The sequence below is a fragment of the Catharus ustulatus genome, chromosome 20 (genome assembly GCF_009819885.2).
Source record: "Catharus ustulatus isolate bCatUst1 chromosome 20, bCatUst1.pri.v2, whole genome shotgun sequence".
In the NCBI taxonomy this organism is placed as follows: domain Eukaryota; kingdom Metazoa; phylum Chordata; class Aves; order Passeriformes; family Turdidae; genus Catharus; species Catharus ustulatus.
Genome location: NC_046240.1, coordinates 547,192 through 571,922, shown reverse-complemented (window position 1 = coordinate 571,922; position 24,731 = coordinate 547,192). Strand labels below are relative to the sequence as shown.

The 24,731-nt window shown below is 51.7% G+C and overlaps 2 protein-coding genes across 3 annotated transcripts; both read left to right on the top strand.

The window, feature by feature from the left end:
* The first annotated feature begins 938 nt into the window (after positions 1-938).
* Positions 939-9,226, top strand: LOC117005407 (F-box/WD repeat-containing protein 10-like). Its single transcript, XM_033077004.1, has 11 exons — positions 939-1,032; positions 1,124-1,251; positions 2,162-2,290; positions 2,764-2,876; positions 3,238-3,444; positions 3,684-3,805; positions 4,320-4,468; positions 5,315-5,457; positions 6,251-6,409; positions 7,267-7,475; positions 8,388-9,226. The coding sequence occupies exons 1-11, from the start codon at positions 939-941 to the stop codon at positions 9,224-9,226; spliced, it is 2,292 nt and encodes a 763-aa protein (XP_032932895.1).
* Positions 9,227-11,725: 2,499 nt separating this feature from the next.
* Positions 11,726-16,045, top strand: LOC117005409 (Golgi apparatus membrane protein TVP23 homolog B-like). 2 transcript variants are annotated; one of them, XM_033077007.1, is made up of 7 exons: positions 11,726-11,795; positions 12,225-12,307; positions 12,491-12,635; positions 13,075-13,164; positions 13,726-13,857; positions 13,943-14,071; positions 14,762-16,045. In XM_033077007.1, exons 1-7 carry the CDS (start codon positions 11,793-11,795, stop codon positions 14,792-14,794), a joined length of 615 nt encoding a protein of 204 aa, XP_032932898.1. In that variant the 5' UTR covers positions 11,726-11,792; the 3' UTR covers positions 14,795-16,045. The 2 variants fall into 2 exon arrangements, with proteins under 2 accessions (XP_032932898.1, XP_032932897.1); XM_033077006.1 differs by lacking the exon at positions 13,943-14,071 and having other exon boundaries at positions 13,726-13,909.
* The last annotated feature ends 8,686 nt before the right edge of the window (positions 16,046-24,731 follow it).

The following is a 24,731-nucleotide window of genomic DNA, read 5'->3' as shown; positions in this document are numbered from 1 at the left end:
GCACTCCGATATCGTCCCCATTAAACGGACATCCCCTATCACTCTGACATCACCCATCATCCTGACATTCCCTGGCACCCCGACATCCCCAGGACATCCCCCGGACATCCGCCCGCCTGCGGAGGGGCTGTGCCCGCGGGCTGCGCTGCTCTTAGCAGCATTCCGGCGGCGTTGGAATTACGGTAACTGTCGCGGCGGTGCCGGTGCCGGTGCCGGGTGGCAGAGGCGGTGGCAGTGGCGGTGGCGGTGGCGGTGAGCCCCGGGCAGGTGAGCGGCTCCATTCTTTTACTTTTCTTCTGCAATGTGCCGACTCCAGCCGTACTCCTCCTGGTGAAAGTCGAGTGTTTAAAGGCAGGGAAGGTTTCCCTCTGTTCTCAGCAAAGCGGTGCCATTGTCCTTGCAATTAGTGGCCCTGCAGTGCCCCTTTGGAGCCTGGAGCTGTCACCTTGCCATGCTGGTGGCTGCTGGAGCTGGAGGGTGCAGAGTACAGAGCAAACTGCCGCACTGCCTCCCCACGCAGCCCAGCCAGCGTGGCCCGTGGCCCTCTGACCCTCTGCTGTTTCCATACCGGAGGAGATCTTGCCACTACCCAGGGCAGGGGTGAGGAGGAAGAGATGTCACCGTGTCCCTCAGCCCCCCTACTGTGAGCTGTCCTGCAGACCAGGAGCGTTTCCAGCATTTTCCTGTGTCTTGCACAGTGCCAAAGTGATGAGTTAAAGATCACCCAGCTCTTCCATGGCAGTGCTAACAGCGGTGCTGTCCATGGCACCAAAGCTGGACCACTTCCAGGATCGTAAATTGCCTGTTTTCCAGGTGGCCAAACACCAGAACATGCTTTTGGCCCCAAAACACGGAGTGCCCTGCCAGGAGGCGGACACTGAGTGCCCTGCTGATGCAGGGACAGCTCATCTTTGTCCTTAGCTGATGCAGATGCCACCATGATTCCTGCATCTCTCCAGTCTCACTCTGATGTCAGCCAACCCAAGGACTTCACTCGTGTCCTGCCAAGCCAGCTGTCCATGTACATCCTGGGTAAAGTTGCTCTGATTTTCCAGTGCTTTCCCCTAAGGGTAAGGAATGGTCTCCAGAGGGGGTTAGCCAACGTGTCCCTTTAACTTCCCAGGGCTTTTGGATCAAAAATCCCTACAGGCCTGTTCTGCTGTGAATGGTCGCTGGGAATTCCTGGTCACGCAACTCCGGGAGGAGCAGCGGTGTCGGAGCACAGTACAGAAGAACCTTCTGCAGCTGCAGGTGGGACATGTGGGCTCCTGTCATCATTATGCACTTTAAAAAGAGGGAGTTTTGCTGATGCCCAAGCTGTTAAATGGCAACCAGAGGCTGCCCCGCAACTCTGCCATGGCCCTTCCACCTCCAGCTGCAGAGCAAAGCCAGTGACATTTCACACTGTCACAAGGAAGCACCAGGAAATGGCTTTTACTCTCCTTTAGAGAGCCTACGACTCTAAAAATATATGCAAATATTCTTCAAGAAAGCAGTGTTTGGTCACAATGAAAATTTCCAGAGATAGTGGAGGTTGGGCAGAGCTACAACAGCTCCCAAGGCTGCTCAGGAATGAGCTTCACTTGTTCCACATAGGGCAAGGGAAATGCAAGGTGTCTTTGTGAGGAGCTGAGGGTGGTGACTGGAACACAGGAATGCAGAACTCCTGGGAGAGGCCTGGCCTGGCCAGCAGGACCTGCCACAGACCGAGTGAGGTGTGCAGGAGCCCCCCCCTAGAGACAGCCTGGGCCCTCTGCTGCTTTGGGTTGTGAAGGGAGCACAGACACACAGCTCTGAGCTGACCTTCAGAAAAGGCTTCAGGGAAGTTTCGCAGGCTAACAATGAGTGTTGAGTGTTGACCAAGGTGTTTTGAGAGCGTCTCATCTCAACTGGATTCTGAATAAACTGAGTGCCTGCCAAAGATGAGATGAGCTCAAAATTTTGCTGCTTATTAAAAGCTTAAGACTAGAGTTTGGAAAAAAAAAATAAAAAGCAATTCTTCTTCACCAGAAGTGAAACCTTAGGTAGATAAAGTGCTAAATATAAGCCAGGTCTCAACAAGAAGCCCGTGTGTGCAGCTCAGCTTTGCAGGGAACCTCGGCATCCTGAGGAGATGTGCATGGGCTCTGCAGTAACTACTGCCTCTGTTTGTTTGTTCCAGGAGTTGTGTCCTAGAAAAGTCATTCCAAACTATGCCAAAAGAGTCAATGTGCAAATTCCCGAGTTAAATGATGAGGGTGAGGTCATTGAAGTGAAGGAAAAGGAACAGAACAAGAGACGTAAATCGAAGGTTTGTTGGAGGCTGCTTGCCTTCCATGGATGCTGCATGTCAATGTTTGGGGAGGAGAGAGGACACATCTGGAAAGACAGCACAGTGAAGTTGGAATTGCTTTGTTCTTCCCCACTCCTGCTTTTGGATTGTCCCGTCATGAGCAGTTCATAGGGACCAGGGCTTGCTCAGCACCTTCCCACGTGGGAGGGAGTTTGGGAGGCATTCCCAAACTTCTGCCTCGTCCCCAGTCATGGCACAATCCTGGGGCCAGAGGCCTTCTTCCCACAGAATAAAGGGTGCAGCTCTCAGGGCTTCCATTTATGCCACAGAACAACCCTGGCCTAACCAGGGTCTTGCTGCACTCTGGTTTTCCTTACTGACACTCTGGATTTGTGCTGGGCTCATCCCTACAGCTGATAGGTTTAACACTATGGAATAATGCTGCATTCCTGCCTCCCTGCGTTACTTTTCCTTATTTCCTGTGCCATCAGACGGAGGATTTCAGTCTGCATGAAGCCTATCAGGAACTGAAAACTCTCAAGATTGAGCTGGAAGAGAGGAATGTCTTCTGTGGCCCCTACAAGATCCATGTCCTCATGGAACAGTAAGTAGAATGCCCAGCTGTGGGGCCAAGAGCAGCTTTAGGAAAGTTGTTCCATTCCCTGTCATCCTCCTGGATGGCTGGAGAAGGGTCAGTGTTAAGAAATCTCAATTTTTAAAATAAAGATACCAAGATTAGCTGTTTTTAAAGGAATAAGGGTTAGTGATCCATGGAATATGGGGCTGGGAGGAGCCCTGGCCCCTCTGCCCACCCTGATACAAAGGGGGATGTGCAGATTTAGGGACTGTGGTGGTGCCCTGCAAAGCATTCCCCACTGGAGTGCTGCCCACCATGCTTAGTCCAACACAGGGAAATGCTGACCCAGGCCTGGCTAAAGCTCACACCAGCCACTGCTCCTGTCCAGATCAGACAGCACAAGGAGAACCCATTACAGTGGAGGGGACTGGGTGGCCACTGCCTCTGCTAACAGAAGAGTGAGGCTGCTGCGTGTGCCAGGAGGGAAGGAAGTGCCCCTGCTGCTGCATGGCCAGGCTGGCCCCATCAGAGCTCTGTGCCTCTGTAAGGACCAGGGGCTCCTGCTCAGCAGCACCAGCTTTGACTTCAGCATCAGGTGAGCTGTGCCTGGGACACCCAATCCCTGGCAAAATAAGAGGAAAGGGAAGGATAGGGGTAAAACATAACTGCAAAGCCTGACTTGATCACTGCAATTTCTCTGACACCTTAGTGGAACAGCTCCTGATTTTAACCGGGTGTGTGGGAGCAGAGTTGGGCACATTTAATAGGAAATAATAATGGAATCACGTGGAAGGAATCCTAAAGTTCATCCTCTCTTGGGTTGGTGCTCTGTAGGGGCTGGAATATTCACAGTGGTGCCTGCGTGAGAACCTTCACTGGTCACTATGCAACAATCACCTGCCTACATTGCCACGAGGAGCACTTTGTGTCAGGAGCTGGAGATGGGATGGTGAAAGGTGGGAGGAGCACTAGCTCCAGCCAGAGTGAATTACTGGAGGATAGACTGGAGGAAAATGGGCAGAGGGCAAAGAGCTGGGGGGGAGTGGGACACAGGGATGGGGGCGGAAGGAAGGGTGTGAGTCAGAGGGTGTTTCCACAAGAGCCTAAGCTCTTGGGAACACACAGTGTCTGATTGGGTCAGGGACAAAATTCTCATTATTTCTGCTTTTCTTCAGAATTAATGGCTTAGTGGCTGTAATGCCATCCCAACTTTTGGGCAAGTGGTATCAACTTCCAGCTTTGCCAGATGTTTACTTACAGAATAAAGATGAAAAAGATGTACTTTTTCTGGACTTCACATTAAATTTTTTGCCAAACAATTATGCTTTTTGAGCCAACACTCAGCTCCTCACAGAGCTGCAGTTACAAGGTGTGACTGTAATCCAACAGTATTTTTAATGAAAGTTGTAGTCCCAAAACTCATCATTGGGGCAGATATATTTTTAATTCTCCTCCCTTTGGCCCCAACAGTGTGGAGCCTGAAGAGTGGGAAATGTTTCAGGACTCTGATGCACAGCAGCCCTGTGTTGGCAGTGAGGCTGGACGGGACCCACGTGGTCAGTGGGGGTCACCGAGGGCTGGTGAAGGTCTGGAGTGCTGAGACAGGGGCTCTGATCAAGGTGAGTTTCCTCTTGTGTGGATAATTCTGTGCTAAATGGTCAAAACTCTCTGCTAGCTCATCACAGTTTTTTGCATTTCCCAAAGACTTTCTAAAAAAGAAAATAATCCTCCCAAGCAATTCCCAAAGCAGTCTAAACCAATCAAGAAAACAGCAGATAATTAAAAAACTGACTTGCAACCAGCTACTGATTTTAAGGCGGAGTGTGATTTGCATCACCCCCATCACTGCTCTCTCTCCATAGGTTTGTTCATCTCTGATCCACAGAAACCTTCTGAACCTGGGGAGATGACGGGACAGATTCACTAACCTGGGCTGGAGGCACCAGGGGTCAGCCCAAATCTCGCTCTCAGAAGCAGATCCTGGAGCTGAAGCAGCTGGGGCAGCTGTGGGACCATTGAAACTGTGAATTCCCTGATCAGGTGCCCAGGAACAGTGTCAGTCCATACCTGGGAGAAGAGGGAAACTCTTTACCTGCAGAGAAATGGAGAAGTAGCCCAGATATCTCAGATATCCCAGCCCATTCCCCTTCAGCCAGGCAGCCCCCTCTTCCCTCCTGGGACGACATTCCAGAGACCACTGGAATGCTCTTGGTGGAGTGACAGCTCTTTATGACATGTAATAAAGATGGAAAAGGGATGTTATTCCATGCCAGTAGCTCAGCAGAAGCACCAAGGCCAGAACATTTCAGTGAGTGTAAAACAAGCACAGTTATCCATAGGGTGCACTAGTACAATAACACCCTATAAAACCATATCAGGCTGGTGTCTTGAAAGCCATGGGACACCTCCAACAGATTTACATCCACATTACTGACAGTGTTGCACCTTCTTCTTTTACTTTGCAGACATTAGAGAGGCACCAAGGCCCAGTTCTTTGTTTGTCCTTTGACCAGTGGCACCTCGTCACAGGGAGCAGTGATGGATATGCCCTGGGATGGAGCATGTTGGGAAATTGTAGGAGATGCCTGATGGCTTTCTACCATCCCAAGTAGGAATCAGATGTGTTTTACATTGTATTCAACAGTGGACTGAATCTGTAAAGAAAATGTGCCCCTTACAGAACCAGAAAATGCCTTAATTACCAGGTGGAGGATTTGACATATCCCCACTTTTACCAATCTTTATCTCAAAGGCTCTGTCAGGCACCATGTGGTCACAAGCAGCATTTTCAGTTAAGACCTGGAACAACCTGAAATGCAAACCCACAACATTTTATCACAACCAGGGATGACTAAAGCCAAACAGAGCATGTATTCCAAGGATCCCCTGCTGTGTGCCACAGGGTGTCACATCACCTGGGCAGGAATAGAGGTGGCCCAGTATCATGGTTACCAACTGTGTGTTATGCCATTCTCTCAAACTTTTAATTGCATCTAGAACTGTGAAAATGAGAATCATATGGTTTTCATTGATTTTTCTGGACATAAAACTGAAATTTCAAACGCAGCAGATGGCCATGACCATATGGTTGCTATGGGGAGCATGGAATCACAGAATCCTAGGATGGTTTGGGTTGGAAGGGACCTTAAAGATCACCTCATTCCAACCCCCTGCCATGGGCAGGGACACCTTGCAGTGGAAGGATGCACTGGGCTGTTAGTTTGGTCATGGAGTGATCTGAGACTTCTCTGTCAGACCTGTAAGTGTCCTGATCAGCTCCTCAGTGCAGGCTGTTGCTGCAGCCAGAGCTCTGCTTCTCCTGCGGGCTAAAAGAGCTCTCTGACCATTTCTCCTTGTGCAAGCACCATGGAAGTGCCAACCCTCACCTGGTGTGTTTTCAGAGAAGTCCTGTCCCTGGAGTTCCTGTACCTCAGAGTCATCAGTGGCTGCGCTGATGGACACATTCGGATATTCAACTTCCTGACTGGAATCTGCCTCAAAGTGTTGGAGCCCAGCAGCAGCGGGGACCCCGTGTCTGCTCTCTATGTTGCAGGAAACAGGTGGGTGACAGCAGCTGCCAGAAGGCTCTGACCCAAATTTGGTAGATTACACTGAAATTTAAGGAACTGTGTGTTTTTTCCTTCTCACAAATAACTTTTTAAGGGATCCACTATTTATTAACTGCTTCAATAATCTGTCTTATTTCACAATGGCTGAAGAGATTTCCTTAGTCTCTTCAGCAATGTACAGTTTCCTGTTTTTCTGTAGCTGAAGACACAGACCCAACTGTAAATTGAATTCAGCAATTTTTAGGAGGTTTGGAGAATCAAGCCATTACCTGACAGTCTCTGCCTCTTGCCTGACCTACAGCCTCTTTATAAAGGCCAATAATGAGAAATCCTCACAGGTTCATTTACTTTTGCACCTCTAACTAAAGGTTAGAGCTTCTGTGGAAGCAATGGGTAAAACACTGCTATGGTTTCAAGGCTGGCTTGGCCACTCTAAAACACAACAATAAATGGGCAGCTATGAAGAAATTAACTCCATCCCAACCAGACTAGCACAGCCCTTCAATCCACACTTAGATGTCCCTGACAATTTGATATTTGTAGTCAGGTACTTTCATGCCTTAGCACTGCTCTGATCTAGCTCTGTCCACTACTGGAAATGTTCATCCTAATTATTTTTAAATTAATTTTGCCATGGAGCTGAATGAAAAGAGCCCAGAGATTCACACAGAGCACGAGTTAAAACGTGCATCTGATTGATGGGGTTAATTGCTGCTGCTCCTTCAAGGAGAGATAACGATCTCGGATCTGTTTGAGGCCCAGGGTTTGTGTTGCACAGGACCCTCTCAGGCAGGACCTGCCATGCCTGTGATTCCTGTGTTTTTATGGCTCTTTCCTCCCTTCTCCAGGGTGGTCACCAACTCCCCCAGCAGGCTGCTGCTGCTCCAGTTTGAGGATGTGGTGTGGGACTATTCCCTACCTGCTGACAGAGAGGTGCTGAAGAAGGAGAAGAGGTCTCAGAAGGGGAAGAACCAGGGTGCCAGTGCAGAGCAGCAGCAAGCTCAGGACAAGTCCTCGAGATCTCACCAGCCACCAAAGAGCCATGGAAGATCCAAAAGTATGACACTGAGCCTCTGCTTTTCTGGCTTTTCTAAACTGAGTCACAAACCAAGCAGCCACTGCCTTCAGCCCATCCAATATTCAGACTCTCTCTGCTGCAGTCAAGAGCAGATGTGCTGTTACATTTAAGTGGTTCTGTCATTTTCTAGGCTTCTGTGAAACCTTTCTGCCATTTTATAAGGGTTTGGTGTAAATTCAATGCATTTTTCAAGACAGGCACTGTCATTTTCCAACTGAGTAAGACAGAAATCAGTAGTAGTATTCATATTCACACAGCTGGTGTGGTTGGAAACACTGCTGATTCAGGGCTTGAATTATTCATTACAAACACCCAGAAAGTGAGAGAACACCTACATTCAGGATCTGCCATCACTGGGAAAGGCAACTGCACAGAAACAAGCACCTTTTCTATTGTAACACAGTGATGTTATTTTGTTTTTAGTCATAGATGTTCAATACAGTGTGATGACAAACCCAGCTCCACAAACATTGCAGATACATTGCAGATAAACTGATGGGCTGGGAAAAGGTTCCAGCTTTTCAGGCCAGCAGATGCCAACTGATGCTCTGCTTGGTAAACCAAGGACCCAGGGAACAGCTGGAGCTGGGCCAGGGAGGGTCAGGCTGGAGATCAGGGAAAGGTTCTTCCTCCAGAGGGAAGAACTGCCCACGCTCCCCAGGGGATGGTCCCAGCCCCAAGACTGCCAGAGCTCCAGGAGCATTTGGACAGCACTGCCAGGGATGCCCAGGGTGGGATTGTTGGGGTGGCTGTGCAGGGCCAGGGGCTGCACTGGGCGATCCTTGTGGCTTCCTTCCAACTCAAGCTTATTCTGTGATTCTCTGATTCTATGCTCTGCAGTGTGTGGGAAAGCCTCTCAACCCCAAATGTGTTCTTTGTTTTTGGATATAGGTGGTAAAGCTGAACAGGGCCCTGCTCCCCCTGCACCTCAGGAGGCAGAAGCCACTTTGGAGCATGAGCTGCCCCAGAGAGACTCAAGCTGTCCAATGTCCCCTGACAAGTTCTTCTTAACAATCAGCACCCTGCAGAGCTCCTGCAAGCCAGCCCCAGTCAGCCCAAGTCCTGAGCTCTCTGCAAAAGCCAGGGAAGCAGAGCAGCCACACCTTGGGAAGGTGCCAATGTCCAAAACGCCCCTGCAGCACAAGAGGGAGCAGGCAGCCCAGCTCCAGCGTGCCAGGCTGCACAGCAACTCTCTGACCATGACCAAAACCTCTACACCCTTTGAAACCAAAATGCTGCTGCTCAGGCTGAAGAACTCTTTGCACAGCCCCACTGTGAAATCCTCCATCCCTGCTCCCTGCGTTGTACATCCCAAGTTCTGTGGCTCGCTGAGAGAAAGGAAAACTCCCAGTGGCCATGGGAAAGATGCTCCTGGCCCCAAAGATGAGGATCAGTTAATCGATCTCTTCACAGCTTCTTCGGAGCTGATCCAACCACCAACACCTGTCACAGCTGCACAGATGAGGAATGAAGATGCCAGGAGAATAAAGCCCTTCTGCCTCTCTGGTTCCTGCAGGGACAGTGGGATCAGGCTCCTGACAGCAGAGCAGGAGGTGCATGAGGCAGCTGTGGCAGCTCAGCATCAGGCACAGCAGGCAAAGCCCACGGAAGATAAAGAAAGAGCCAGAAGGAAAGCCTGGCTAAGGAAAGTTAAAGGCCTACCTGTGGATTCTTTTACTGGGGAGAGGAAAACACCTGCTCCAGAGCTTGGACATAACACATTTATCTGAGGTGATCCCTGAGTCCAACCAAGAGCCACGACCTGGGATTCTGGTGTCTATGTGGCTTTAAGTATAAAATACAAATATATTCATTTATATATAATTAAGTATATTTTGTTTATGTAAGTATACTCCCTGAGGTTCTAAGTGTAAAAGACATCCCCACTGTAAGTTTTCCTAAGAAATACTCTTCATGTATTAAGCTATTTCTCAAGGCAGTAAATGGGCTGAGCCCTCTCCTGGATTTAATTCCCTAAAGCTGCTGTCATTACCAACATGGCACTGTCTGACACAGCTCAGGATGGGCTCAACCCTGTCAGAATAATAATAAAAACATCTTATCAGAGCTTTTGTGGATTGATTAGGGTGTAGAAGCTGAAGATATGTGGACTGAAAGCTGACGGATCAGTGGCACAAAGTCTGCCTGAAGGCCAGTAACTGGGGTTGATCCTGGGTCTGATTTTGTTTAACATCATCATTAATTAATGCCCTGGACCATGGGCAGGGTGCCCTGAGGTGCCACCAGTCCCAGAGTGGTGCTGCCATCCAGAGGGACCTGACCAAGCTGGACACAGAGCTGAGAGAACCCTGCAGAAGTTCAGCAGGGGAAGCTCCAGTGCTGCCCTGAGGAAGAACAGCTCCAGGACCTGTGGAAAGCAGCTTAAATGTCATTTCTACTAAATGCAAAATAGAGTAAGGGGTTCAGTTTCCCCATTTTTGTGGATAAATGCCTATATGTGGATTGTGGGAAGTTTCCTGTCCATGGCAGGGTGATGGAAGTGGTTTAAGGTTTCTTCCAACATCAACCATCTGTGATTCTGTGGTATTCACTAATGCTGAGGACTTAACAGGAGGACAAAAACCTTCCTAGTATTTGAAAAAAGTTATTTATCTAGCTTTGAGTATCTGGGCTGGTTTACCAAAGATCTGTTGCATCAGAGGTTTGAGAGGCCAGTTCTGCCCATGGTCATGTCAAGAGGCTTTCACCAGCAGTTCTGGTTTGAAATGAAAGTCTCTGAAACTCTCCCCACAGTGGGGTTGTGATTAGTGTTGGTTTGTTTGATTCAATGCCATCTTCGACTCGAAAAGCCTGGAATGAAGCCAGTGAAAAATAACCCCCGGAAGGCTGGCAGTCTGTGCTGTGAGGTGGCTGTGCCCGGCACCAGGGAGCGGGGATGTCCCGTTACACCACAGGATGGCAGCTTCTGCCAAAGAATGAGCATGAACCCGCCCAGCTGCAGCCAAGGAGACTGTGCCACAACCCCCGGGAAAAGCCTGATGGAAAACCAACATGGAAAGGCTGATTCCTTTTTGGCCATGACGGAGTGAGGAGGATCAGGGGGTTTGTTCAGCTTGGAAACCACAAATCAGCACGTCCCTGCAGGTGGCGGCTCAGGTGTTGTGATGGCACCGTGTTGGTGTCACAGCAGCTCTGTCTGCACAGCTCAGCAGGCGGCTCCAAACACAATGTGCTTTATCCAGGGCTGTTTACAGCCGAAGGGTCGCTATTCCAGCAAAAAGCCTGGATGCTTCACACGATGAACAGAGAGGGGAAAAGATACTATTAAAAAGTGGAAAGAACCTCTTTTACAAATACTTCTCTTTATTAAAAAGTAAATGGAGTTTTTAGGTAGTACTGTAATTATCAGCAACAGCCTGTGAAATGGCTGAGTTAACTACATGGAGGCAGTCGGGGATCAGGGTCACCAGTGGCTCGGTGGCATCCCCTTAGGGCGGTGCCGGTTCCCCAGGATCCCCTGCTCCCTTCAGATGGTGACGGTTCCCCGGGATTCCCCAGGATCCCCCCAGGCAGTGCCGGCTCCCCAGGATCCCCTCAGCCAGTGCTGGTTCCCCGGAATACCCCAGGGTCCCCCCAGGATCTCCTCAAGCAGTGCCAGCTCCCCAGGGTCCCCCCAGGATCCCCTCAGGCAGTGCCGGCTCCCCAAGATCCCCCCAGGCAGTGCCGGCTCCCCAGGGCTCCCCAAGATCCCCTCAGGCAGTGTCGGCTCCCCAGGGTTCCCCCAGGATCCCCTCAGGCAGTGCCGGCTCCCCAAGATCCCCCCAGGCAGTGCCGGCTCCCCAGGGTTCCCCAGGATCCCCTCAGGCAGTGTCGGCTCCCCAGGGTTCCCCAAGATCCCCTCAGGCAGTGCCGGCTCCCCAGGGTTCCCCAAGATCCCCTCAGGCAGTGCCGGCTCCCCAGGGTTCCCCAAGATCCCCTCAGGCAGTGCCGACTCCCCAGGGTTCCCCAAGATCCCCTCAGGCAGTGCCGGCTCCCCAGGGTTCCCCAAGATCCCCTCAGGCAGTGCCGGCTCCCCAGGGTTCCCCAAGATCCCCTCAGGCAGTGCCGGCTCCCCAGGGTTCCCCAAGATCCCCTCAGGTCCGCTAGCGGGAGCAGCGCGAGGCCGCAGCCACGTCTCGCGTCCGGCGCCCGCCAGCGCGCACGCGTACACGAGGCGCGCCTCGATTGGTCCGTGGCCGTGACGCACCAGGAGTGGGCGGGACGGAGGAGCGGAGCGCGTCGCGATTGGCCCGCGACGGTGACGCGAGCGGCGGGGCGGAAGTGGCGGCTCTGACCATGGTACGGACTGGGACCGGGACCAAGACCGGGGGCTTGGGTCATAGGACCGGGATCAGGAGCGGCATTCGGACTCGGACTGGGATCAGGGGCTTGGGCATGCGTCATAGGACCGGGCTCTCGGGGCCGGGGCCGGAGCAGGGGCCCCGGCATGGATTATACGATCGGGACTGGGACCCGGAGCGAGACCCCCTTCACATAGGCCCCGGGCGAGCTGCGGGGCACAGAGGCGCTTCCTGGCCTCCCAGGCCCGTCCTCATGATCGTTTCTCAGATCACAGTGTAGGCATGTGTGTGCCTAAATCTTCACGTTCTTCCCAAATTCTGATCCCGATGTGCCTCTGATTTTCTGGGTAATGAACACTGTTCCAGGTTGAAGTTGAAAACGGTTTCATTTTTCTCCTGTAACCCTTTGCCTCTGTCCCCACCTCAGGACAGCAGTGATGACATCGAAGACGTGTCTCTCTTTGATGCAGATGATGATGTTTCCAGGAGATCCAAAAAGTCAAAAATAAGGTCAGTGGTGACAGAGGGAGTTTCTGAAATGTCTTTTCCTTGTGTCAGTGTCCAGGCAGTTATATCCCATATTTCCAGAACACTGGGCTCATGTTGCTGACCCTTATCCTGTGCATTGCTGGGAGATCCTTTGGCAATGTTACTTGTCTGCAGGAACTGTGACTGTCCTGTCCTTCATTCCAGGCACCCAGTGGCATCATTTTTCCACTTATTCTTCCGAGTCAGTGCCATTATTGTGTACCTGCTCTGTGAGCTCTTAACCAGCAGCTTCATTGCCTGCATGGTGACCATCATCCTCCTCCTGTCCTGTGACTTTTGGGCTGTAAAGGTGAGTTCCCCTTGTGCTTTTTGTTATCTTTGCCTTGCTGCTTAAAAATAACTGACAGGGATATTCATGTCTCAAAAAAGTCATCTATTTGTGCCTCTCCCACAAAATGATAGCCTGAAACACCCTCGGGTACTGTGGTGGATTGCAGAGTGTTATGAAATAAACTCTGACATCTCTGTGTACTTTGTTCCTTTTGAAAGTCAAGTGGAGAACATTTATTAGACTCCCTTTTCAGGTAGCGCAGGCTTTGCTATCAGCTCAGAATCACCACATATCTGCCCCTTGTGCTGGATCTCTGAGAAAATGGATTGTTGTGGATCTTTTTCTCCCAGGTGTAGGGCAAACAGGCACAGTGGAAAGCAGCAGCACAAGCACTGAACTTTGGCAGGAGGTTTCTTTAGCAGAAGACACAGAGCTCATGGGTTCTCTTCTCTTTCAGAATGTCACAGGGCGGCTCATGGTTGGCCTTCGCTGGTGGAACCAGGTGGATGATGATGGCAGAAGTCACTGGGTGTTTGAAGCCAGGAAGGTCAATGATTTTGTTTTAATCTTGTCCTTGTGTCTGCTTCATGAAACTCCTGGTAATTGGTGGTTCTTCTTGTGAGGGGACATTGCACAGAGAACATTTACTTGCAGCTACAGATGTGTGACCTTGTTTAGTGTAGGGTGCTGGATTGTTGAGTTATGAAAAAATTCTTGTGATGTACTGATCTGGCTTAATATAAGTAATGTAAGTCTGTGTTTTTTGGAGGTAGGAAGTGACTCCTTTGGCTGTTTCTAAGTATTTTAACTGAACCATGCAGGAAATGTAATTTTTCCCAAACTTACTGTTCTAGCCCCAAGCATTCCAAGAGGTTTTGATACTGCTGCTCCCAGTGATTCTGAGAGAAAATAGAAAAGATTTTCTTAAATGGAAACACTTTCTGTTGCAGAGGTGTCTTTGTGTGATGTAGAAATTAATCTTGGAAGCATCCATTGCTGTTGAGTGGAGGGAAATCCCAGGGAGTGTGGGGATTCTGCCCTGGTTTTAAGGACATGGGATCTGTAGGATGGAGCAGCCTAATCACTTCCATTTACTTTCTGTTTCTAGGTGTCAGCACAAGGGGGTAAAATCTCATCTGAAGCAGAGTCCCGAATTTTCTGGCTAGGCCTGATCACCTGCCCCATGATCTGGGTGATCTTTGCCTTCAGTGCTCTCTTCTCTTTCAAAGTGAAGTGGTTGGTGAGTCCCCTCCTGAGCTCCACGCTGGATCTGGCCCTGTCTGAGCCACCAGGTGACAGCTGGTGACATTTTTTCCCTGTCACAGGCAGTGGTGGTGATGGGGGTGGTGCTGCAGGGAGCCAACCTCTATGGCTACATCAGGTGTAAAGTTGGCAGCAGGAAGAACCTGACCAGCATGGCAACCAGCTACCTGGGGAAGCAGTTCCTGCGGCAGGTGAGGTGGCCAGGGCTTTGTGATCCCTGGGGAATACAAGAGTGGCTATGGGAAAATCAGCTGTGCAGTGGGACCCTTCCCATGCTGCTGCCTTGGGAACCTGAGCCCCATTAATTAAGGCACAGAGCACTGCTAATTGCTGCCATCCAGCCCCATGTGCAATGTTGTGGGTAAATGTGCAATGTTCCATGGATAAATGCCATGGGAATTACTGGAATATGACTGCTGTGGTGGAAATAACACTCCTGGCTACAAGGGCTGCCACCCTGTCTTCTCTCCCACTTGTATCCAGCTCTTCTCAGCAGCTCTTCTCCCCCAGCTCTGGATTTCTGCCTTCTAGGAAGGGGAACAAATGTTCCAGCAGGAACAACCATGTTCCACTTCACTGCTGCTGGCTGCTTTTTCTGGCTGTAGTGATGACTCTGGCAGAGGTATTGGCACAGGTTCACAGATATTTGCTGGAATTACTGCCATCAGTGTGATCAGAAGCTCAAATACTGATGGACCTTTCTTGGCACTCTGTGTTGGGTCCATCCCCTTCTTGGCTTGCTCCTGAATTGTTGTACCCTAGCAGGGGTTACCCACATTCCCAGGCCACTCTCAGGCTCAGGAAGAAATGAATGTTTTGCCCCAAAATCCCAGTGGTGACTCACAGAGTTCTCCTGCCCTCTTTGATCTTACCTCCTGCAGACCGTGGCTACAGAGGACCAAGCAGCATCCTGAGTGTGGTGGGAGCCTCCAGCCAGTCTGCATTCCCAGCACTGACCAACAGAGAAGGCTGCTTTGACCAATCTGGGAGCTGTACACAAGGTGTGAATCAAAAGAAGTAAATAAATTGTGCAAGACTTGAGGTTAACACTCCTGGCAACTTATATTCCATTTTCCAATAGCAGTTTGTGTTTAACTCCTCTCTTTAGTTTGATTAACAAGAATTAATTTGCTTAAACTTTAAATTGGAAGATAACCTGAATGGGTTTCATACAGGTTTAGAACTACTGGATGAGTTAAGAGAAAACCGCAGGAGATTCTTCAGAAAAGCCATGTACAAGCTGAGCTGTGGGAACTCTCCAGTTCCTTCAGCACTTGGTGCCTGGGTACTTTCAGTTATGGACAGGTTTTGCTCTTGGAGGTTGTTGCTGCTTTCGTTACAGTGTGGGGAGTGATTTTTTGGCCCTGCATCCCTCACTGTGTGACTGGAATGGCACTGAGTGGTCAGGGAGGGCCATCTGAAGGAAATGGAGCTGCTGGGAAGATCCCTGAAGTCTCATGGCAGCTGCAGGAGTGACCTGAGAGCAGGCCTTAGTTTTCTGAAGCATTCACAGACTTGGGGAACATCCTAAAGCCCTGGACCTGTGGGAATCCCTGCAGGCCTGGGCTTGTCTGGAGAGAGTGGCAAGAGTAGAAGCAGTTTCCAGGGAAGGCTGCGCCCCCATTCCAGCCCGGAAAGAGAGCAGCCCTTGTCTGCCTGGCCTGGCACACCGGGGCCGTTCCTCAGGCCAGGAGGCTGTGGGGCTGTGACCAGCAGTTCCCTAGCACAGGGGTGGGACTGGCAGGGTGTTCCCCCCCTGCAGCCCATGCTCTGTGCTGTTCCCATGCTCCTGAGGAGTCTGAGCTGGGGAAAGCCCTGTGTGGGATGGTGGCTGGAGTGCTCAGTGGGATGGCAGTGGGGTGTTCTGAGCTCGTCTCTGCAGAGGGGTCAGTTCCTTCTCCTAGGGTTCTGTCCCTGGAGCTTGTCCTTCCACAGCAGTGGGTGCTGAAGGTTCTGGGTGAGGAATTGTAAGTGAAGAATGTCGTTTCTTTTTGAATCATGGGCGCTGTGAATTGTGGGGTTGCATTAACCTGGTTCCTCTCCCTGTGCTCTGCAGTACTGGCAGCTGTACATTTGTTTAACTCTTTGGATTGATACCTTCCTTTTGTAAATACCTATTTATAAAATCTTGAAATTAAAATACTGCCTTGTTTAACCAGCCCAGACATCCCTTCTGTGGTTCATGGCTCATTCATTTCTGCCCCATGTCCTTGTCAGGCACCTTTACCAGGAGTTTATTGTCCATTTAAATAGTGCTGTTCCTCCAGCTCTGGCACAGTTCCTGCCACCCAGGGCTCTACAGAGTTTTCCCTGGGCAAACACTCTGCCCAAACTGCTGAAGCTGTCACCATGCAGAGCTGAAGTTTGCGTCACTCCAAGGCTCATCTCCTTTTGAGGGCACTCAGACCCTGCTCAGTCCCCACACCAGAGGAACTTCAGTCCCTATTAACATCCAAGGGATCAGTTATTTCTAGGGAATCAATGTAAAGAGGCCAAATTCAGTCAAACCCCAAGTAAAAGACCCTTCAGCAGCCACATCGGGACATGCAGGTCCTGCAGGGAGGAACAGGAATCCTTCTTGCTCCAGCCCAGCCAGCCCCTGTTCACTGCTGGGCCAAGGGGCTGGCACAGTTCCAGCCATGAGCTGCTGCTTCTAAAATGTGATAAAAGGTTTGGACTTAATGTTTGTTCACCTGCTGCCAAAGCTCCTCCCAGTCTCGTGGAAAACAGGGCTTTTCTGGAAAGTGTAGTTTATTTAACCAAGGACAGAGGCATTTCTTAGTAGGTGCCTTTAAATAGAGCTTTCTTTTGGTTATTTTTAGCTCTTGGCAAACATTCAGGGTTTTGAAAAACTGGCAGTTTATTGCATTTCTGTCATGGATCAGAACCAAATTTCTTATCTCTGCTGCAGTTGGGTGTGAGTCTGGTTTGATTCTCACTCGCTGTGTGCTAGGGTTTCCTGGGGAGCAGGAAGTGGGAGTTGCCTCAGGCAGAGAAATTCTCTGAATGTGCTTTTTTCCACAAGCCCCAGGACTCCACACTGAGCCAGCTTCTTGAGCATCAGCTGGGTAATGCTGGCCCCACCTCAGACCTGGGTGGGGCTGAACTTGGACAGTTTACAGAGCAGAAATACTCCAGGAGCAGCAATAATAATAATAATAATAATAATAATAATAATAATAATAATAATAATAATAATAAATACTCTTTGCTCTGAAGTAGCAGACTATGGCTGGGATGGTGCAAGCACAGCTGGAGAGTGGGTTTGGGATTATCCTCATTTCACAGGCAGAGCCCTGTTTGGGGTCCTTGAAATTTGGGCCAGCAAGGGAGGAGCTGGGCTAACAGAGGCCCTGGGGCACTCTGGCTCTCTGGGGTGCTCACACGGATCCCTGGTGTCACTGTTTGGTGACAAGGGGACCTGTCCCCTCCCTTCTCCCCCTGTGCAGGTGTTGGGTACTGATCCCCAGCAAGGTGCTGGGTTTAGGCACAGAAGCAGTGCTTTCTCTGGCCCAGTGCTTTAACACGTTCCTGGGGTGCATTGGGACGTTCTAACTCCAAAGACCTTCCCTTCCCTTCCCTTCCCTTCCCTTCCCTTCCCTTCCCTTCCCTTCCCTTCCCTTCCCTTCCCTTCCCTTCCCTTCCCTTCCCTTCCCTTCCCTTCCCTTCCCTTCCCTTCCCTTCCCTTCCCTTCCCTTCCCTTCCCTTCCCTTCCCTTCCCTTCCCTTCCCTTCCCCTCCCCTCCCCTCCCCAGGATGCTGGGGGTGCTGGGCAGCTGGATCTGGGCACTGCAGAGGCTCCCTTCCGGCTGCACTCTGGGGTGTTCAGTGAGCACAGCTTTAATCCAGAGGTGGGGGAGGATGACTGGGTTTGCCTCTTGTGCAGCCTGTGAAGGGAAGTATCCTGCTTGCCTAAGGCATATTTCAAGAGCAGGCGAAGACAGGACTTAAAGCCCACGAAGCAAACCCAAAGAGCTGCAGCCCCCTGAGGTCATGTCGGGTACTGAATTAATTATTGCCCAGACAAATGAAATCTGCTTCCAACAGCTGCGTTTGCTCCTATGGAAATGGCCCCTCTGATCATGCCAAAGGTCTCCCTAACTCAAGCTCCCCTTTCTGAGCCTGCTTTATGCTGCTACTGCTGAGGAACTGCTGATGGAAAATCATGGTGCCCCTCTGGCCCCTGCAGCCTGGGACAGCCTGTGAGCAGGAGCCCAGAGGGTGTGCCTGTACCTCCAGCTCTGACAGCTCTGAAGCTGCCTCGGGAATTACTGGCATGGAAACCCTCCTGTGGCAATGAATTCCATATGGAAACCATGTGTTCCTGGGGAGCCCCTCTGGTGACCTTCCCTGGGCACAGAAACTCCCATGCTTTTGTTTTTTTCCCATCCTTTTGATGGATTTCCTCCCCTCAACTATTAATTTGTAAATTATCCAATTAATGGCTGCTAATGCCAGGCCAGCCCATTGCTGCACATTTCCAAGAGCTTTAATATTTCCCAGAATATTTGCCAAAGCCACGCTGACGTTCTTCGGCCGATTTTTCTCTCTGTGAACCCTGGTCTGTAGAAGTCCCAACAGCTTGCTCCACTTTCTGCTCTGTTTTTCCTCACATTCCTCCAAGAATCTTTAGAAACCACCAGGATCACACTTGACCTGTCCCACCCATCTGTCACCAGGAGAAGCATCAGTGTGGGGATTAATTGCTCCTGAGTTAATTCCTGAGCCCTCTGGACTCCTCCTGGAAACCTCCTGGGCCTGTGGAGTCGCTCAGGTGCAGTTATCCCTCTCTGTGTAACCAGCCTCCTTCCATTTAGTTCATTTTGGGTGAGCTCTCTAGTGTTTTTTCCTCTTTTATTTTTCAAACCCAAAGCATTGTGTAAACAGCTCCACAGTAACCGCTGGAGCCCGTGAGTCATTCAGCTTTTCTGCCATGGCCACGCTGCCTGCTCCTGCTGCTGATTCCAGAGCAGGGGAAGGCTCAGCTCTTACTCACCATTTCTTCCTCAGGGCACCCCTGTTGGGCCCTGCCCTGTTTTATGGTTTGTGTCACTTCTGCCCTTCAGGGGGATGTTCTGCCCCAATAGGACTTTCTGTGCTTGACATCTGTCCCGTCTCCTCTAAGGTTTAAACTCACCTCAGTTACTTTTCACCAGTAGCTGGATTATGTTTTGTTCTTGTTGGAGCCCTCACTCACATCCAGACCCTGTTGAAGAAGGAATTGGTATCACCTCTGGTCTTGGGAACTTCCACACCTCCTTCCCAGCACCTGAGAGCCCACTAGAGGTACCACCAGTGGGCAGAGGTCCCAACCCAAACCCTCAACTAAAATCTCTTTGGGTAAGGAAAAACTATTCCCTTGCCTTTTGTGAGTCCTTGATTTCTCATGCTTTAAATTGCAGGGTTGTGCTCAGAAGTTTGGTTTAATTAGGATTGGACTGGATGGAGATGGGGACAGGGACTTTGCTTGGATCCTGCTCCATCCCCTGGCTCACAGAACAGATCCTTGGTGGGGTTCAGCTGGGAGCTGGGGCAGGAGAGCAGCCAGGGCTGGGTGCAGGTTGGAGTTCTGGGATGTGGAGCCTTCAGGCACCCCCAGGCACACGTGGGGGATCAGACTGACCTCCCCAGGCAGCTGCTGCACAGGGGACACCCCCAAACCTCAGCACGACTGGAGAAAAACGCGGGATCTGGAAATCCCTGTGGGATTTCCTCACGGTTTGCAACAGGATGGGGAGGGCAGCATCCTCTGAGGTCTGACCAGGCTGAGCAGCCTTTAGGGGACATCAAACCAGCGAGCCCCTGACAAAACCTCCTCATCCCCTCGGCCCTGCTGTTTGAGGGCAGCAGCAGGAAACATCTGGAGCTGCACAGCTGGACTGCCCCGGGTCCTTCCAGCCTCTGCCTGGATTCTGACCCATCGTCTCTCACCCAATCCATCTCCTCTCCAAACCCGCACGGCAGCAGAGGGAGCCCTTACGCTTTTGTTTAAAGAACAATTAAATAAATAATCATTTAAAAACTGAGCAGAGAAAGCTTTCAGGACAGGCTTGTGGGAAACAACTCCCGGGATCAATCCTGCGCCGTGAGGAGCCAGAGCCACCTGCAGGCGTGGCACGGCGGTGTTCAGGGTGTCACCTCCCCGGTGCCACCTGTGCCTCGCAGACGGGTGACAAAGAGGGGGACAGCTACCAAACCCAACCCTGCTTCCACCAGCGCTGGGGCCGGGTAGGGAAAGAGCGGGATGTGAGGGGATATAACGGGAACATGATTCACTGCTCTGGTGTTACAGGGGGTGTGAGCAACCCTGCAGCTGGAAAAAGGCAGAAAAAAAGTTAATTTGCTGCCAGCTCTGTGTTGTGTGTGGGAGTGGCTGCCTGGTCTGGCTCCTCAAACAGCCCTCGGGCCCACCCCGATTTGAGGGGAAAAGCAGTGATTTAATAAATGCTTCCTAAGAAAGTATTCGGCCCAGGGCCTCAGGTGAAAAAGTCCATTAAAAATCAGAGTCCAAATGGCCAAGGGAGGATTTTCCATCTGCATCCAAAAGTCTGCAAGAAAATACAGGCATTTGTAGGAAGGGCTGTCATCCTGCAAGGATTTCTGCAAAACATGAGAAAGGCCAAGCAGGGAATGACAAATGGGAGCAGGTGGGAATGGACTGATCCCTGGGCTGATCCATGGGCTGATCCATGGGCTGATCCCTGGGCTGATCCATGGGCTGATCCCTGGCTGATCCCTGGGCTGATCCATGGGCTGATCCCTGGGCTGATCCCTGGGCTGATCCCTGGCAGATCCCTGGCTGATCCCTGGGCTGATCCATGGGCTGATCCCTGGGCTGATCCATGGGCTGATCCCTGGGCTGATCCATGGCAGATCCCTGGGCTGATCCCTGGGCTGATCCATGGGCTGATCCCTGGCTGATCCCTGGGCTGATCCATGGGCTGATCCCTGGGCTGATCCCTGGGCTGATCCCTGGGATGATCCCTGGGCTGATCCATGGCTGATCCCTGGGCTGATCCCTGGGCTGATCCCTGGACTGATCCCTGGGCTGATCCCTGGACTGATGCATGGACTGATCCCTGGGCTGATCCCTGGGCTGATCCATGGCTGATCCCTGGACTGATGCATGGACTGATGCATGGACTGATCCCTGAGCTGATGCATGGACTGATCCATGGCTGATCCCTGGGCTGATGCACACATGATCTTGAGCATCCTGCATAGTTTATCTGTCACTGCCTGGTTGCACCTTGACCTTTGCAATCTGGTTAAGGGAAGTCAGATTTCCCTGGAAATCCAGATTTCCCTGTTCTGGGATGGCCTTTGCCAGGCTGGGAAAGGGTGATGTGTGGCAGGGTTGGTGGGATTGCCCATGGATTTGGGATAGATTATATGGATTTTTAAACTTCAGTGCTTGTTTAATTTAAACTTAACACCACTCAAAGGTGTGGAAGCAGCAGGAGCCTTGCAATTCCCTCAGGAAATAACTCCCGGCTCTTCCTCCTGAGCATCCTCTTCCACAGCCTCAGATGTGAGCCTACAGCTTAGGTCTCCTGTGCTCTAAATATGTACCAGGAGGAAATTCCAGCCCTGGCCCCTCTTGGCAAAGCTCTTGGCTCTGCTCTCGTGGTTTGAGCTGCAAGACCTCTGACTTCCAGCTGCAAAAATCTTGTAGTTACACAAGAGGAAGCGGCACAGCTCATGTGCACAGGAATTATCCTGTGTCTAAAGCACTGCTGGGCCTGGAAGCCATCTGTGTGACCTTTCCCGAGGTCGGAGGGGAGACATTCCGTCTTTCCTGTGTCATTCCAAGTAAAAAGCCAAAATCTGGCTGCTGCTCACAGCCCTGGCAGATGCTGGGTCCGTGTGTGGGACACTCTGAGCTGTTTTCCTTAAATGTGATTTAGCAACGCCCAAGTGAGTTCAGCCGGGAGCTGCCGGATCCCGGGGATGTCAGGGCCTTCAAGGAAAGGGAATAAAAAATGAGAACAACTCAAGGGCTGAAACCTTGGAAGTCTGCAGGACTCAGCAGCTGCGAGGGGAAATGGTGACGATCTCGCTCTCTGGAGGGAATTTAAAGCATGGACATGGATCCAAGCTGTGGAAGCACTGCCTGGACACTTCAAGATGTGGAATTTATTGCAATTTATTGCCATTCATGATCTGTATTTGCTGGTAGCTGAATAGTGTCATTCACTGACAACCAGAGAAGGTTCCAATTAACTGATTTAGCCTTTAGTAATTTGTTCAAACCAACCCTAATACAGGTGAAGTCAAATCCACCCCATTTTAAGCCCATGGAGCAGCCATCAGGACACCCCCACATCCAAGGAATCACAGTGTCCCAGGAGCTCTCAGCAGGTGGGTTTGGTGTGTCCAGCTCCAGGTGTAACAAACCATCCCCAAAGAGCCTGTTTCTCTCAAGATGGAACAGAAATAACTGTTAATATTAAATTATTGGAGTTGGAGCTCAGTGTCTCCTCACTGCCCCTCTCCTTCCCACCAACACACACGTGTGCCAGGGCTGTGCAGGTAAACTATCAATAAACTGACTTCCCAGGGGAGGTTCTGTGTCTGCTCCCTGGGGTGGGATCCTGGGGGGAACACCTGGCTGGCTGTGCACTTCCACCATGAGAAGGTCACTGTGGCTTCACTGTGTTGGACCAATGCCAAAGCCATGGAGCAGGAGCCTTTCATCCCAATACTGCCTAGAAACAGGGGTGAAAGACCAGGCTCTGTCCTCACACACAGGGTGGGAGACGAGGCCAATACGACTGTGGGTGGCTGCACCAAGTGCCACGGGTGACAGAGCTCCCTGCCTCTGGCAGAGGGTGCCTTCTTGAGCCCCCCAAACCTTCTCTTGACCCATCCTTTGGAGCTGGCACTGCTGAGATGGGCAGGGGAGTCCTAGACTGGTACTTTCCTCCCACAGGGAAAGGTTCAAGCTGTGAATGGGGACAGGGGGCTGGCACAGGAAGGAAGGAAGAATTCCCACAGGGAATGAAGGAGGGACAGCAGCACAAGGAGGAGGGGAGGCAGTGACCCTGGCTGTTCACTGAGCTCGGCTGCTCCCCAACAGGAAAAGCTGTCCTTGCCTTGCCCCTGCCCTGGCAGGGCTGAGGCTGTTTGGCTGCGTCGGGAGAGGCTGGAGCTGTCCAGGCACTCGCTGGGACAGCATTCCCACCGCTCCCACCCCGCGGAACACCAGCGTGACTCAGGTTTCCCGGAGACGTCCTTATCTTTCCCTGCCCTCTGCCCTTCCCCAGCGTGCTGGACTTTCCTGTGGATCCCACACACTCTGGGAGCTGGGACAGTCCAGGAAGGGCTGGGGGGGCAGGCCAGGTCTGTGCCCCCAGTTCAGCTTCTCCTGCAAGGAAAGGCTACGTGGAACTGGGCATGGTTGAGCAATTAAGAATCCTGGGAAACCCCTCCAGAGGGCTCAGCCCAGCCCTGAGGGTCTCTTAACCAGGCAGAGGAGGTGGAATGTGTGTCATGGTGGATGGAAAGGGACTTTTTGGGACTGTGGTGAGACCTCTTGGATGTGATCCCAGGGAAGGAATGACTCGAAGGTGGTTCCACAGACATGTTCCTGTGTATCCGTCACAGAATGAGCACCTCTGGCCATAAACAATAAATCCTGGAAATTGTTCCACTCCCCCTGCACATCCCTAAGGCACCTGGAAAGGAGCCCAGCCCCGGGGAGGAGGATGGTGCAGGCCATGCTGAGTGTCCAGCTCTGCAGGGACAGGGATTTGGTGGAAGTGATGTGGAATTTGGCCGGATTTGGGTCACACCAGCAGTGGCCTTGACTCCCCGTCCTGCCAGAGCCCAGCCTGGAGCTGTGCTGGCTCAGGTTGTCCTCATGCTGCTTTTTTCAGACCAAGGCTCTTCCCAGGGCAGGGGGGTCCCAGAGGAAGGGATTATTCATCTCCAGGAATGTTTGAACCAGAGGGAGCTCCTGGAATCCTTCTCAGTGCTGGGTGTGTCTCCTCAGCGCTGGACTGGTCTGTCCATTGGGGCTGAGGAACACTTTGGCATCAGCTCCTCGTGCCACCCGGGCAGCTCCAGGCTGGGCTGATCCCTGGAGCAGCACAGAGCCTGTCAGAGTGGGCAGGAGGGTGCTGACACCTCCTGTGCAGGGCTGGGCTCTGCCAGGGCAGGGACTGTTTGAGCCAGTGCTGTTTCCATGAGTGCAGCTAACTCTTCCCAATGGAAACCTCTTCCCTGAGCTCCCTGCGGCCCTCACAGCAGGACAAGCACAGGACCTGTGCCCCAGCCTGTCACAGAGGAACCACAAACCGGAAAAAAACCTCTTTTTGCTTGTTGTGAACGTGCATCCCCTGCTCTCGTTAGACTTGAGGGGCATGGCCTCAAGGGGCTAGCACCGCCTTGAGGGGCTCAGACCTCCCTTGTTCCCTTCGCCCCTCCTGCTGCTCTCACCCCTCTAGGATGAGCCACCAACATCCCCTGGGCAGGAAACCTGCAGTTTTCCAGGTGGAATAACACTATCCTCAGCTCCGATCCCTTCTCCTCCCGTCTCCCCTTCTCCCTGAGCTGGGGGAGCTGGATGCAGCGTTCAGCCCTCACTCCCTGCATCCCTGCTGCTCCAGCACAGGGTGGGGACCGCTGGGGCTGGGACAGGAGTGAGCTCAGCGCTGAAACTCCCGGCCCGGCTGCACTCGGCCCTGGGTGTGGGCCAAAAGCTGCTTTATTCACGGTGCTCTTTGCAAACCATCACTGCCAAGGGGCTCAGCTGCAGGAGCCCCCTGGCTCCCAGAAAGAGGGATGGAGGTGCTAGGCCATGCCCAGGAGCTGCCAGGGATGGGGATGGAGATGGTGAAGCTCGTGTGAC